The 14164-nt window shown below is 26.0% G+C and overlaps 1 protein-coding gene across 1 annotated transcript; it reads left to right on the top strand.

Annotated features, from left to right (window-relative positions):
• The first annotated feature begins 3821 nt into the window (after positions 1–3821).
• On the top strand, positions 3822–9537 carry LOC135929733 (beta-sarcoglycan-like). The gene is made up of 6 exons (XM_065466435.1): positions 3822–4055; positions 4101–4289; positions 4332–4395; positions 4933–5114; positions 8638–8799; positions 9134–9537. Exons 1-6 carry the CDS (start codon positions 3867–3869, stop codon positions 9383–9385), a joined length of 1038 nt encoding a protein of 345 aa, XP_065322507.1. The 5' UTR covers positions 3822–3866; the 3' UTR covers positions 9386–9537.
• The last annotated feature ends 4627 nt before the right edge of the window (positions 9538–14164 follow it).

Here is a 14164-nt window from a genome sequence, read left to right as displayed (position 1 = left end):
GAGAAAATATTTTAAAAAATCGTGATTTGACAGATAACCGATTTGAAACTAGGCCAATGACTAAATACTGCATTGCTGGCGTTATCCATGGAAAATTCTTCATTTTTGGTTTATACGTGAAAACGTGTTAAGCATTATCCTAAATAATTTTTTGAAAATATTAAGATTTGACCGAATGGCGAGCTCAAAACCGACCACTTACTAAATATTCGATCGACCAAATTTGGTATTAATATTATTTGGAAAATGATCATTTTTGGTTTATTTATCTATAAATACGTGTAAAACATTATCCCAAAATATATTTTTAAAATATCATGATTTGACCGATAACCGATTTTAAACCGAAATACTGCATTGCTGGCGTTATCCATGGAAAATTCTTTATTTTTGGTTTATACCTGAACAATAACGACATTTTTGATGACCTGGTAGATCATATGCTAGACCAGGAAGCAGCATTCAGCCACTACCAAATATTAATAACATTAATAGTGGAACGCTATATAAACATTAGATTATATCATTTTGCAGATATACAAAACAAAAAAATCAAAAACATTCGACAGAAGCTGACAAAAGCAATTTTATTTGCTGGAGAATAACTTATGATCATTTTTAATTTATATTTGATTTTTAAAATGATATTAAATTTATATTAAATTTATATCGTAAATGTATATATAAATGTGGATACTATATTTTAATGATTTTTGTAATTTATAATAAACTATTTTTTGTACAAAAAAAACAAATTGAATAAAAAAAAATTTAATTATTATTTAGCTTTATAGATATAAAATAGAAATATTTTTCCCTGTTTTTATCAACATTTATTTTCATTAAAGATTCTATAGTATATTGAAAGGAAAATTATTGTTTTTCATCATTTAATTAATAGGTCCCTAACTTTTTATGAAATTCTTAAAATAAGGAGGTAAGATTAAACTAAATTGATCTGAAGTGTTAAGGTCCTTTTTTTTAATAAATGAAGTCTTATAATGTTTTATTTTTATTAATCAATAATTTTTGTGTTTGAAAAAATGTAAAAGTGATAATTTTTTTGAATGATAAAATAAGCTGGATAATATAATGTAAATAATAACCTTATAAGGTTCCAAATATTAAAGGGTTAATAAAGTCTCAAATAAACATAAATTCAAGCAATGCTTTGTATATATCTAGCTTATTAGATATTTTAAGAATTGAATAGAAATTTAAAACAATTATATTATTTCTTAAGAAAAACAAATAAGATAAGTAAGGGATTTTTATATATAATCAAAATACATAAGATTTACTAGTAGCATGATAAAAATATATATTTTAATGAATATTATTATAACTATCTAAATCTCATAATATTTTAAATTATTTGAATATGGTTCTTTAAATACATATTTCATTGGAAGAATAGCCTTGAAATAATTGTGAGATAGGATATTTGAAGGTACCATTAATGCTTATAGATGTAGAAATAAAGGATGTTTAGTCGGATAACATAGGAAAAATTGGATATTGTGGTGATGAAAATGTGAAACAAACAACTGTATTAACATTATTATTTTTAAAAATGTTGTTAAATTTTAATAATGATTCTAGAGAATTATTATATAGGTAATGGTAACTTGCTTCCTTATTATCTAGATGATAAGGCAATTCTTTAATAAAGTTTCGTTTAAAATTTTAATGGTATAGGCAACCAATATGGCGTCTCCAGCTGATTTGCATTGAGGTACCCTTTAAAGAATGAATCGTCAGTCTAGGTATTATTATATGTCATTAAACACATTTCACTTATGCCCTAAGACTTTCCTTTGGCTTTTATTTAATTTCCTAAAAAACATTTTTGGTTTCACTTTTTAAATATATAATTTGCTTTTTTCCAAAAAAGTATGAATTATAATCAATAGTTTAAGGTATATTCATACATTTTTGGGGGACAGAGGGTAAGGAGAGGACTGAGGATGATTTTTTATTGACTTAAAATGATAGTCACAAAAAGTGATAAATATCCGAAGAGGTGGGGGGGGGGGGAATTCTCCTTGCCCCTCCCCTTGGCTACGCCTTTTCTAGGCAAAGCTTCCAACATTCTTGGTCATCTTTTATATCATTATTTTTAAAGAGTTAAATCTTAAAAGAGAGAAACTACAAGATCATAGAGTTAGAAAAATAATATAAATATCAGAGACCTGCAGGCCCGGCCCTAAGCCCGGCCCGGCAAAACCTAAAAATTTTTTTTTAAATATATCCGGGCCGGGCCTAAGATTGTTAAACCCGGGCCAGGCCGGGCCTTAATATTTTTTATAAAAATTTTTACATTATGAGTTAATGGTTATAAGATTATATTATATTATATTTATGATTAATATAATATTGGGCGATGGTTTACACTACCTAACACCCATAGATCGATCTAATTATTAATTTCCTGCAAATTTAATTAAAGTATTAATATATTTTTTTATAATTCATATCTAAATTTTTACAACATATTTTACCAAAACAATCAAATAAAGGAATATCTTAAATAAGCCCCAATATTCAAGTATTATTAATATATTTTTTTATAATTCATATCTAAATTTTTAGAATATATTTTACCAAAACAATCAAATAAAGGAATATCACTTCTTGAAGTTTGTAATACCTTTCAAAGCGAAAAAGGAGAAATAAAATTGATTTTACTTAATATAAAGCATTTTTTAATTTAAAAATTTGTTTTACACAAGTATCATTTTATTTCTCCTTTTCTCTGTCTCAAATTCAAGCAATTACGTATGTAGTCAGGGACAGATCGCAAGATGACGGAAAACTATATAAAAGATTATATTAAATTACCAGAGGCTCAGGAAGTAAATGAAATACCATCGACCAGTCAAATTACGACTGTTGTTAAACAAACTGAATCGTTTTATGACAAATGGGGCAATGGTAATTCTGGTAATATGTCAATACTCGATGATGAATATTATAATTACATAAATAAAAAAATAGATGAAACATTTAAGGTGGATATATTTATTGCATTTATTATATTTACCTTGAGTCATTAAAGTTTTTAATCCAACATTTTTCATTATTTTTTTTTACAATATTATATAATACAATTATCTTCTTTTGTTAAAAGTTTATATTATAAAATAAATTATATTAATATTGTGCAATTAGATTATATTTTCAAAATACTATTTATTACACATGCATTTTTTTAAATAGCGATTATTTTTATTTTATAAATTAAATAGTAAATTAAATACAATATATTATATTCTCAAAATATTTTACATTTTTACAAATTAAATATAAGTTTTATTTTTTTTAAATGCAATATAAAATATAGTATATGCTCAAAATATTATTACCATTTTAATGAATATAAGTTTTATTTTTATAAATGCAATATAAAATATAGTATATTCTTAAAATATCCATTTTTATAAATAACAGTTTTATAATTTTTATAAATTCAATATAATATTCTCAAAATATTAGCTTTTTACATGGATTTTTTAAATAATAAGCGATAATACTCGCTGAAAAATATTGTAAAATACCTCATAGGTGAATTTTTGTATATACCAGGTCGAATATAATTTTAAAAAATTCCGAGCCAGGCCTGAAATTTTTTTTTTACAAAATATCCGGGCCGGGCCGTAAAAAATTTTTTAAAAAATATCCGGGCCGGGCCGGGCCTAAAAAATCTAAAACCGGGCCGGGCCGTGCAAATGGTACCTCTGCAGGTCTCTGATAAATATTATTTAAAGCTATTACATGTCTTGTAAATTAGATGTCAAATGTGACAGGATATGTTGTTTAGTTTTTTTAATTTTAGCAGTGTATTTTTTTTAAAAGCTCTAAAAAAAATGGTCTCAATGTGGGCCAAACACAAATTTAGGCAGCAACAAAGTTATTTATGCAATAGTAATAGGGATTGTGGTTATATACCTATAGACGATGAAAGCATACATAGAATTGGATTAAGAGGACGAAAAAAATGTTTATTTTATGGACTATTAGGGTTATTATCTTTATTAACACTATTAAATATTTTGGTGAGTTTATTTAAGAAATACAATAAACTATATACTTTTTTATAGTTGAACCTTTTATTATTTTTTGCATACAAGCTTTATAATCCTCATCATGCTTTTGTAGATTTCTGGTCTCATAAAGATAAAATATCATTTAATAGGGAAGTTTTAATTACAAATGCATTACCATCAAATAATGAGTTATTAAATATACCTGGACAGGAATTAATTGTAACTGCTAATAGAAATAATGAAGTAAAAGTATTTAATAATATAATAATATGACAATCTTTAAAGGTTTTTATAAATTCTCAATTCAGCAATAGATCAAAACGTAGTCTAAATACTAAAAACACAAAATGTAATACATTTTTACCTGTATATTTATAAATTAACACAATAATTACTTTTTTAAATAGCTTTTAAGTTTTATAAAATAAAAAATCATTCCTATTTATATTGTTCATAAAATTTTACTGTTATATTTCCCATATTTAAATAGCTTGTAATCAATGTAGCTAGGTTAAAATGATAAAATTCTTATATGGTACAATAACTTAGTAAATTTAGAATTGAAAATTTTTCATACATAACGGTATTATTAAAATTATCTGTTTTAGTCAATTTTAAATTATATTACACAAGCCTCAAGATTTTCTTAATAGATGTGCAAACCTTTTTGCACCTATCTCCAGGCTTGCATTATATTTTTTGGCTAACATAGTGGGTTATTTTAAAAATCAACCAATTTACAACACTAAAAAATATAAATCAGGGTTGGTAAGAAACTTAAGTACAAATATGAACCACCCAACTTTGCAAATATCTATAAAGTATATATACATACCTATTTTGCATGAAATTTGTTTTATTTTTATAATAAACTTTTAAAATTAAGTAAGATTTGATGCAAATCAAACTATCTTTGAGGATACCGAGCAATTCGCATTTATATTACCCTCAACCCATTTAAATGAATCCATTATGGCAGATAATGTCTACTTTTCAGGTTTTGTTAATGACAAAAGTCTACCCTTTCTTCCAGATTCAATCATTTTGAATAGAGTTTGGACACCAAAAGTTATTAAAATTTTTTAAATATGTGAAAATAAATTCCAAATAATTTTTTAGCTATATTTTATTTATGTCCTATAAACTAGTTTTTCATAATCTCTTAAATTAATATATCTCAAAAGAAAAGTAGCTTCAATACCACTATACTAAGATTTAAGCATTTTTAAATGACGTAAGTTTATACAAGTTTCAATGGGCAACTATGATTTACACTATATGCATAATACAAAATATATATAATTACCATCATACCCGCATAATATTCATTCATATTATTATATTTATTTATAAAGATATTTAACAATTGTAACATAATAACATTTCTCCGATCTTACTCAGGAGCAGGATGAATGTTGGTCAAAAGTTTTGATTTCCTTAACTGCTTATCTGTGCCTACATTGCCTGAGTTTTGATATGTATTGCTTATAATGTCATCTATACACTCTTTCTCTTACCTGAACATCATATTTTGTTGCCATTTATCCACCCTCCTCCATCTTTCCTAATCCAAACCTGTTGGCCTTCTTTGAATTCACATACCACAGTTTTTCTATCATGGTAATATCATTGTCTCTATTCTTTTGATTGACCTCTCTTTCATCTACACGCCTTTAATCAAAAACTGTATGCAATTTTCTACCAAAAATCATCTTTGCTGAAGCCTTCATTATCGTTCCCAAGTTCTTATTCGCATTTTATTTTGGCATAATATCTTGAGTTGATTGTTCTAATCAGGGTTGGCAAATTTGGTCAATTGACAGAAGGAATATTTGACCTGGTAAATACAGTCAAATACTCTAAAATGTTATTGATGAATAACTATATTGATTTAATTAACTAATATGTACTTAAATCATGTTTATCAATCTAATAAGATTACAATTTATTTAAAAAATATTTGTATCTTCAAGGCATCATTATAATTTTATATAAAAATATAAAATTTTCATAATAAAAAATTAGAATTTCATTTTGAAATATAAAAAAAGAATTTTGTTCATTATTAATTTGATTGGATCTCAATATATAAATGAATATAATAATTTGGCTAAAGCATGGTTTGAGAAAATTACTAATTACCAATTTATATTACATTATGTACAATTATCCGAACAAGATGGGCATCTTCAATAAAATGTAAGGAGAAAATACAAATATGCAAGAATCTACCAATAATTTATTAAATGATATTTTGGAAATTTAAAATTTTAAACTATTCTTAAACATTTAGCTATCTTATTGTTGCAAGTGCAAAGGGATAAATGCACTTTGGCCTACGTAAATAATGAGATGTTTAATTTGGAAAACACATAATACAATCATGCCATGATTTTACAATTTCTCCACCTGATGAAAAAAAATTAAAGGTACGTTTGAAAAAGAAAACAATCCGAGTACACGTGCTCACACTGAACTGCTGATTATTTATTGGATTCCCGATATAAGGGGATCATCATATTAGTAGTGAGTTGGGTTAAGCATGTGATATAATATAAGAATTTGCTCAATTATAGGGATGTCCAATATTTTTTATCGGATCAGGTCGATATTTCACCCATTTTAAAATATCGGTTATCGGTCTTAAATTTTCCGATCCGATCCGATAAAAAATGGCGCTTTAAACAAAAATAAAATGTTAAAAAATCATTTATTTTATAAATAAAATCGAAATCCATTTTTATGTTTATTTTTTTAATATTAATAATATAATTAATAAACATTCTGCCATATTGTTATTTTTTTTGCGCATCTGTTTATAAAAGTGTGCGATAATCTCTTCAGAATCTGTTTTTAGTGAAGCTGGGGATATTGACAGTTAACATCGACGCAGGCTGACCTCTGATAAATTGGAAATTTTGGTATTTCTAAAAAGAAATTTCGATATATTAAAGTTAAATATTTATTTCAAATTTCATAATATATTTGTTTATTACTTATTATGTATATAGATTAATGTTATTACTTAATATATAAAAGTAATTTATCAATAAAAATATTTTATATACTTTTAGAATTGCAATTAAATTGAATATAAACTATAACTGATCATTATAATATATTTAAATGGCATAAGTTATGGTATAGTTAGATCATAGATGTTATACTAATAATAAGTATATTAGAAATTAGAACCATTGGTATCTTTACAGAATACAAAATTAGATATGATATCGGATCGGAAATCGGCCGATATCAATTTAATATCGGATTGGCCTCCAAAAAGTGGTATCGGTACACCCCTAATCATTGTATAACTTCAATATAAGGGGCCAGAAATGGGGAAAATAATCATTATAACGAATTTGGAGTGAGGTCTTCTATCAGGTTTGTGTCCATACCCGATGCGAGACCTCTGGCTGAAATAGTAGGTAGTAGAGCTGGACCACCTCCGTAACGGTAGAAGGGACAACAGAGGCGCCCACTTCAGCAGAATTGTTCGAATTGGGGTCAGGTAACCACTAATAGATATCTCTGGGCCGATTGATACGAAGGAACCAGCGGAGGTAGCTGCAACAGATTCTATGGAATTAGAGACGCCTATAAAATTAGAACGGGAACCGTCAAAAGCAACAAGTAAACAATTGGAAACTAGAGAAACTGTATTTGGGGAAGAAGAGTTGTTGGTTGGAGTTTCTTATCAGGGATGAGGAATTGGCGGAAATATTAGGTGGAAGAAAAATGACAAGGGACATGGATTTCAATAATGGGTGGTGTGTCAGAATAGTATGAAAATATGTAAATTATGTGTCATTATTTTGATAAGAAAAAGGGGAAAAAACATGTTAATTGATTGTTATTATATTATATTATATATAAAGAAAGGATTATTAATGTTATTTATCATTATTTGCAAATTTTTTTTTCAGTATAAATCATAATAAAGTTGGCCATTGAAACTTGTATATTTATCAGAGAACTGCAAGCCCGATATTTTGATTTTTTAAAATTTACCCGGGATATTTTAAACCCTATTATTTTAAATCACCATTATTAGCTATAAAAATTAAAAATAAATAAAATATAATTTTAAAAAATTTAATCCTGGCTGAAAATTTTTTTTTCAAAAAATTCGGACCTAAGTCGGGTTTGAAAATATAAAACCCTGGTTGGGCCGAAAAAAATTAGTAAAAAAAATTCTGGCCGACCGTGCAAATGGTACCTCTGTGGTCTCTGATATTTATACAATCATACTTACATTCACTCATAATTGTTTATACAAGATATAATACATTACAAGTTTTAAATCGTTAAAATTTGAGAAATCTCCATTTTTAGCAATATATATCTAAAATTCAATTGAGACATTGATAATTATTTTCCCCAGTATCTATCAATATTATTTCAGATTTTTATGAGAATGTATAAGAAATATTTCCAATTTTTTTTATCGATTTAAACTGCGTAAAATCTTACTAAGCTCTCCTCGATTACCATTAACATATATGGATCACTAAATATCAATAGCTATTTTACTTATTTTTACATTGTATTTAGTAACTAAGTTTAATAAGGAAATTTAAAATTTAAGGTATCTAATTATGTTAACGATTTTGCTTATGATGAAAATGCATTCAAAATGAGAATCGTTTCGGATGGCCAATTCATAAAATTGAGAGGTAACCAAGGGATTACTTTTACAACTACTGATCTAAATCTCAATGCTACACAAGATATAAATATTATGTCGAAAGTAAAATTGAAATGTTTATTAAATTTATATTTTTCCTTTCAATCTTAAGAATTAAAAAGTCAAATTTATCATTCTTTATAGGGTTGGAAATTTTGAATTTAAAAATGGTTTTTGAAGTTAATCATAATTTAAATAATTTTATTTATGGATTTTTTAAAATAATTATATCGTCCAATACAATAAAAATTTCTACTAACTGGATGAAATTTTTTGTTTTTTAATATTTAAAAAATTAAAATTTTTGTTTATATTTTAGTTTTTGTTTGTTCAATATTTTTTTTGCTTTTTAGTTCTAAATTATTATTTTTTAAATTATATTTCATATTTTTGCTAGGAAGGATCCATATTATTTACCAACACGAAAGGTAATATTTTTATACCTACCCAATATCTGCCATTTCAAGGCTTTGCCGACGGGAATATAGACGCGTCTTCAGACGGAAAATTGCTTCCTAGTTTTAAGCTTTGTGTGTGCATGCCAAGTGGCAAACTCTTTAGCGTTCCGGTTCTTGATAAAAATACTAATTGCATTGTGAATGGCTTGGCTCCTCGTCAAAATCACCCCTGTAAAGAAGAGATGGATTAAATTAATTCTACTTTATAAATAATATCTAAGGTATTATCTTATGTTTTTAATATAGTTAACCTTTCTTTCAATATAATTTATTCATATTACGTGTGGTTTAATTAGTATTATTTGTGCAATATATCAATCTAAATTAATTATTTATATTTCAAAAGTTTTACATGATTATATATTTATATATTGGTTTTGTAACTTTCCTCTTAATAAACTTATATAAATTTTGTCAGATAACAAAGTTTAAATCATTTTTAATATTTTAATTTTACAAAACTCCTTCATATGAATTAAATTCGATTATTTTTTAATTATTCTATAAAAATGAAAAATTTTAAGTTCTTGGAGTGGCTATAGACGTTTTAAAATAATTAGGGATTACGTATAAATTTGATATATAGTTTGGATTGACGCGATATTTAGGGTGAGACAAATGCAGGAAAAGGATCAAGTAATGCAAAAGATTTTTCAAGTTTGTAGTCCTGAGGTTCTTCAAGTTTGTAGTCCTGAGGTTCTAAATAGTCCAAATCGTGTAGATGAATGGCTGATATCTTATCTTAACTCTGTTACTACCAGGTAGGAATACTTGTATTTAAAAATTTCTTAATATAAAATACTTTTTATATTTATTTAAATATTTAAGAATTTTTTTTACTATGTATACTGAAATATAAATGTATCTTGTATTTTAAAAATCCACAATTTATTTAATATTAATTTTGTGATCCGTGTTAGAGAAAGAAAAATTATGGCCTTCTCTGTTTCATCCTAATTTATTATAATAATATTCCAGTTCCTCGACTATTTTTTTTAGGATATTTTTATCAGAGTATCTGTAAAGCCGCAACATCCTATACATGTCATTTAACCCTGTGAAACCGAAGGTTTTTGGAAATATCTTCCAAACTCAATTAAAGGCACAAAGCAATCCATGCTCTAAAAATAATAAATTTAACGTTTTCCAATTTTATAATCATTTAAAAGTAATTAAATATAATTCTCCTTATTCTTAAATGTATTAATTTTTTCTTCCAAGTATTATAACATAAATACAACTATGTGTTAAAAAATGTATTTTAAATTTAAAAACAAAAAAAAGGTATTTAAATATAAATTGCGAATTAAAGGTTAGTGAGTTATAACAAAATAGGGAGATTAGAAATATTCAGTTTAGAAACTAAAAAATTCTGGAATCGGGAAATTTTTAAAATATTGTTCTCATTCCATTTCCCATTTTCTCATAAATACGGCACTTTTTAACCCGTTAGGTGATTACGCCAGGCCTTAAAGGAAGGGGATGCCAGAAAAATAATTTATAAATAGATTAACTATTTAAAAATTAGATTGCAAATCTTATATTGCTGATAATTTCAGCAGATAGTTTTAATTTCGTTGTTCGTTAAAATTATTATTTATATATTTATACTCTAAATTAAAACTTAATTTTTTAAAAAAGAGGTGTAATAAATTAAACAACTTTTAATTGAGGTTTAGTAAACATAAGTCTTAAAAAGTTTGTGCCAGCATTAGCGGTTTATTAAAGTACATTACTTATATAATTAACATGTGATTGATATACTAGTTATATTTTGTACTTTATAACATCCATATCAAGCCACTTTTTCATCTTTTAAATAGACGAAAACTAAGCTCAATTTTATTTATGCATTATCATCATATTGATTGGTAAGCTAGGCCTATTCAAAAACGAATCGAATATTTAATGCATCGAATAGTAAAATATTCGAATAAAATTATTTATTCATTTTGCACGTTTTCGTCTACAACCCGCCTTATATAAATACTGAGATATTCCTCGCATAATTGCGCCAGTTTTTAATCTTGTGAGGAAACAGGAAAAATCTTATTACCAATATAAAAAAAATGTTGACAAAATTTTATTACAAAATAATGGAGTATATTTGTTTTTGTTATAACTACAAAAATACAAATCGAAAATAATTCCTTATTTTTTATTCATTCGAAGAATAAAAACAATCGCTTTAATAATTTTTTTTTTAATTATTCGATTAGATTAGTCGAATATTCGATTGGAAAATTAAATTCTCTTAAAATACTTTTAAAAATAAAAAAATGTAAAAAAAACAAAATATGTTAAGTACTTATGAATAATTTAAATATTTATAGACAATTCTCAGTTCCGAACCTGGCGGAACGATTGAAAGCACTAACGATGAATAACACGTTATTTTTTAGTGTTTCAAACCAGCGTCTATATGACCTAATATGCAAACCCCCCCTCCTCACAAAAACCTACACCTACTCATATTTTGTATGCGTTATTAATTATAATGCCACTCCCTTTATACATTTTAAATTATCAATACTCTATTACCAACTAAAAAAAGTAAATGAAAAAGTGTTATTATTTAGAACACGAATAAATTAAAAACCCCCAATGCATCATTATAGTATATTATATGAGTTTGCTGATAGAATGTCTATTCTTTAAAATTATATTTAAAAAGATAGCAGAAAATTATCCATAAATGAGTTTTCTTTGAAAAATAATGACTATGATTGTATGCAATAAATAAGTCATTATTTAATATAATTGTATTATTATAATAGGCCTATATTAAAAATATTAAATAATATTTTACAGCAATATATTTTGTCCTATTTCACTTAAAAATTTAATAGAAAACTCCCCAATAAATTTAGCCTACCCCCTTAAATGCCAACTCCCTCCCCCCTAAAAAAAATTGGAAGCAAACTGTTCCTAACAACCCGCTCATGTAGACGCTTCTTCAAACCATCGTGTAGCCGAAGTTAAGGAAAAAAGTTTATAAGCAAAAACAAAAACTTTGGCTAACTTCACAAGTTAAACAAATACTGATGACATGCCAAAATAAGAACCATAAAAGCAATGTTTAGTGCTTAATTAATATATTTAAATTCCGTTATTAATTTAGTAAACCGCCTTAAAAAAAATAAAAATGATGACGTCACGATATAAGCGTGAATTGGCCGAACGATTGGCAGCACTAACGATGAAACTTATATCATTCTTCAGTGCTTCGTTAGTAGAGGTTGCTTCAATCAGTTTAGCAGCCACTATTAAAATAACAGTTATAGAAAAAAACAAAAATAAACAACAAAAGGTGGCTTGCCAAAACAAAAACTATAGTAGTATTTAACATCCGGTTTTAACCATTATTTAATTCTTAATTAGTAAATTTCAATTCATTTACTAATTTGGTAAATCGCCATATGAAAAAATAGTTATACGCTAATAAATGTTTTGAGGTAAATTTCTGGCCAGCAAAACTTGAAGCATCAAAGACAACATTTATATATATCATTCTTTAATGCTTAATTAGTAGATAGTAGCCCATGTTAAGTTATTAAAGAAATCAAAAAGATCTTGGCACACCTGAACAAAAATATAGCAAAGACAAAAATCTTGTTTTCGCCATTATAGTGCTTAATTATTAAATTTGAATTCCATTATAAAAATAATTTCTAAGCTAAATAAAAATTATGGCGTCACGATTTGCGTGAAGTTAGCCGAGGGATTGAAAGCATTAACGATGAATTTTTTATAATTCTTTTGAAAAAATTATCTACCATATTTGGGTACTATAAAATATTTTAGAAGCTTAGCAAAATCTTTTCAAATTTATTTTCCCCGAAAAAATTAAGTATTTAAATTTTTCTATCATAGTTTTTTAGTTATACATAAATCTCATTTTGATTAATATTATGCAAGAATGCAATGATTCTGATAGTTGTTAAAAAAAATACACATATTTTCAGATATGTAAAATTTTAAACACTTTTTTTTAAAACTTAGATTCAGTCAATCATAATGAGGCAAACAAGTAGCTAAAAATAAGGAAATCGCATTAAAGTACATCACCTCAGAGAAGTTTAATATTTATAATAGAAATCGAATCTCTTAATGAAACACGTTTACCATAAATTTTAACATTGATCTGTACTGTAGTATTTTTTAAATGTTTTCTCGGATCTATAATAAATTTAATAGTATTTTTCATAGGTCTGCAAATGGCAATTCAGACCCAGCTAAATCGGATTTTTTTGCCCGGTCCCACACTATTACAATTTTTTATTAAGGATACTGGCCCGGCTTTTAAAACCCAGAAATATATATTAAAATAATTAATAATGATGATTTAGGTTTCATGATTTTCTTATTAAAGCAATAAATACAAAATGGAAAAGGAAACCGTATTTATGAATGATCATAGTAGCAGGTTATTTAATCATTAAAATTTAAGAATAATAACACATTTTTACTTTAGAATTTTATTTCTATTCTCTATTAAGCGCTCAGGGCATCTCTTCTTTTTTTCACGCGCTCGGTCCTTTAATTTTTTTCAGACGCGGGTACCAAGCCAGTTGCAGATCTCTACTCCATAATATAGGCCTATCAAAAATTTATTCGAATTCACGAATAATCATTCAGGGCTTCGAATCAAATCCAAATCAGATCTGTGAACAATATTCAAACTTGAGAGGGCATTTTTTGAGAACCGAACCCGTTTTCAAACTCCTTATGAACCCGAGCCTATTTTTCAAAAAAAAGTAGAACTCGGTTTGGGTTCATACTAATTTTTAAATTTAATGAGGGGATGTTGAAAGATGAATATTCTCATTGCGCGATTGAATAAAATCTTTAATACTAATGAATAAAATATAGTATTTTAAATTATGCATATTATAAAGATTATCAATATTTATGACATTATAATTTATTTTGTTTAAAAGTCAGAAAGAAATATTAAATATACCCTTAAA

The sequence above is a fragment of the Gordionus sp. m RMFG-2023 genome, chromosome 5 (assembly GCF_954871325.1).
Source record: "Gordionus sp. m RMFG-2023 chromosome 5, tfGorSpeb1-WG-v2, whole genome shotgun sequence".
NCBI lineage: Eukaryota > Metazoa > Nematomorpha > Gordioida > Chordodea > Parachordodidae > Gordionus > Gordionus sp. m RMFG-2023.
The sequence above is the reverse complement of the archived record's forward strand: the minus strand, read 5'-3'. Positions and strand labels throughout refer to the sequence as shown.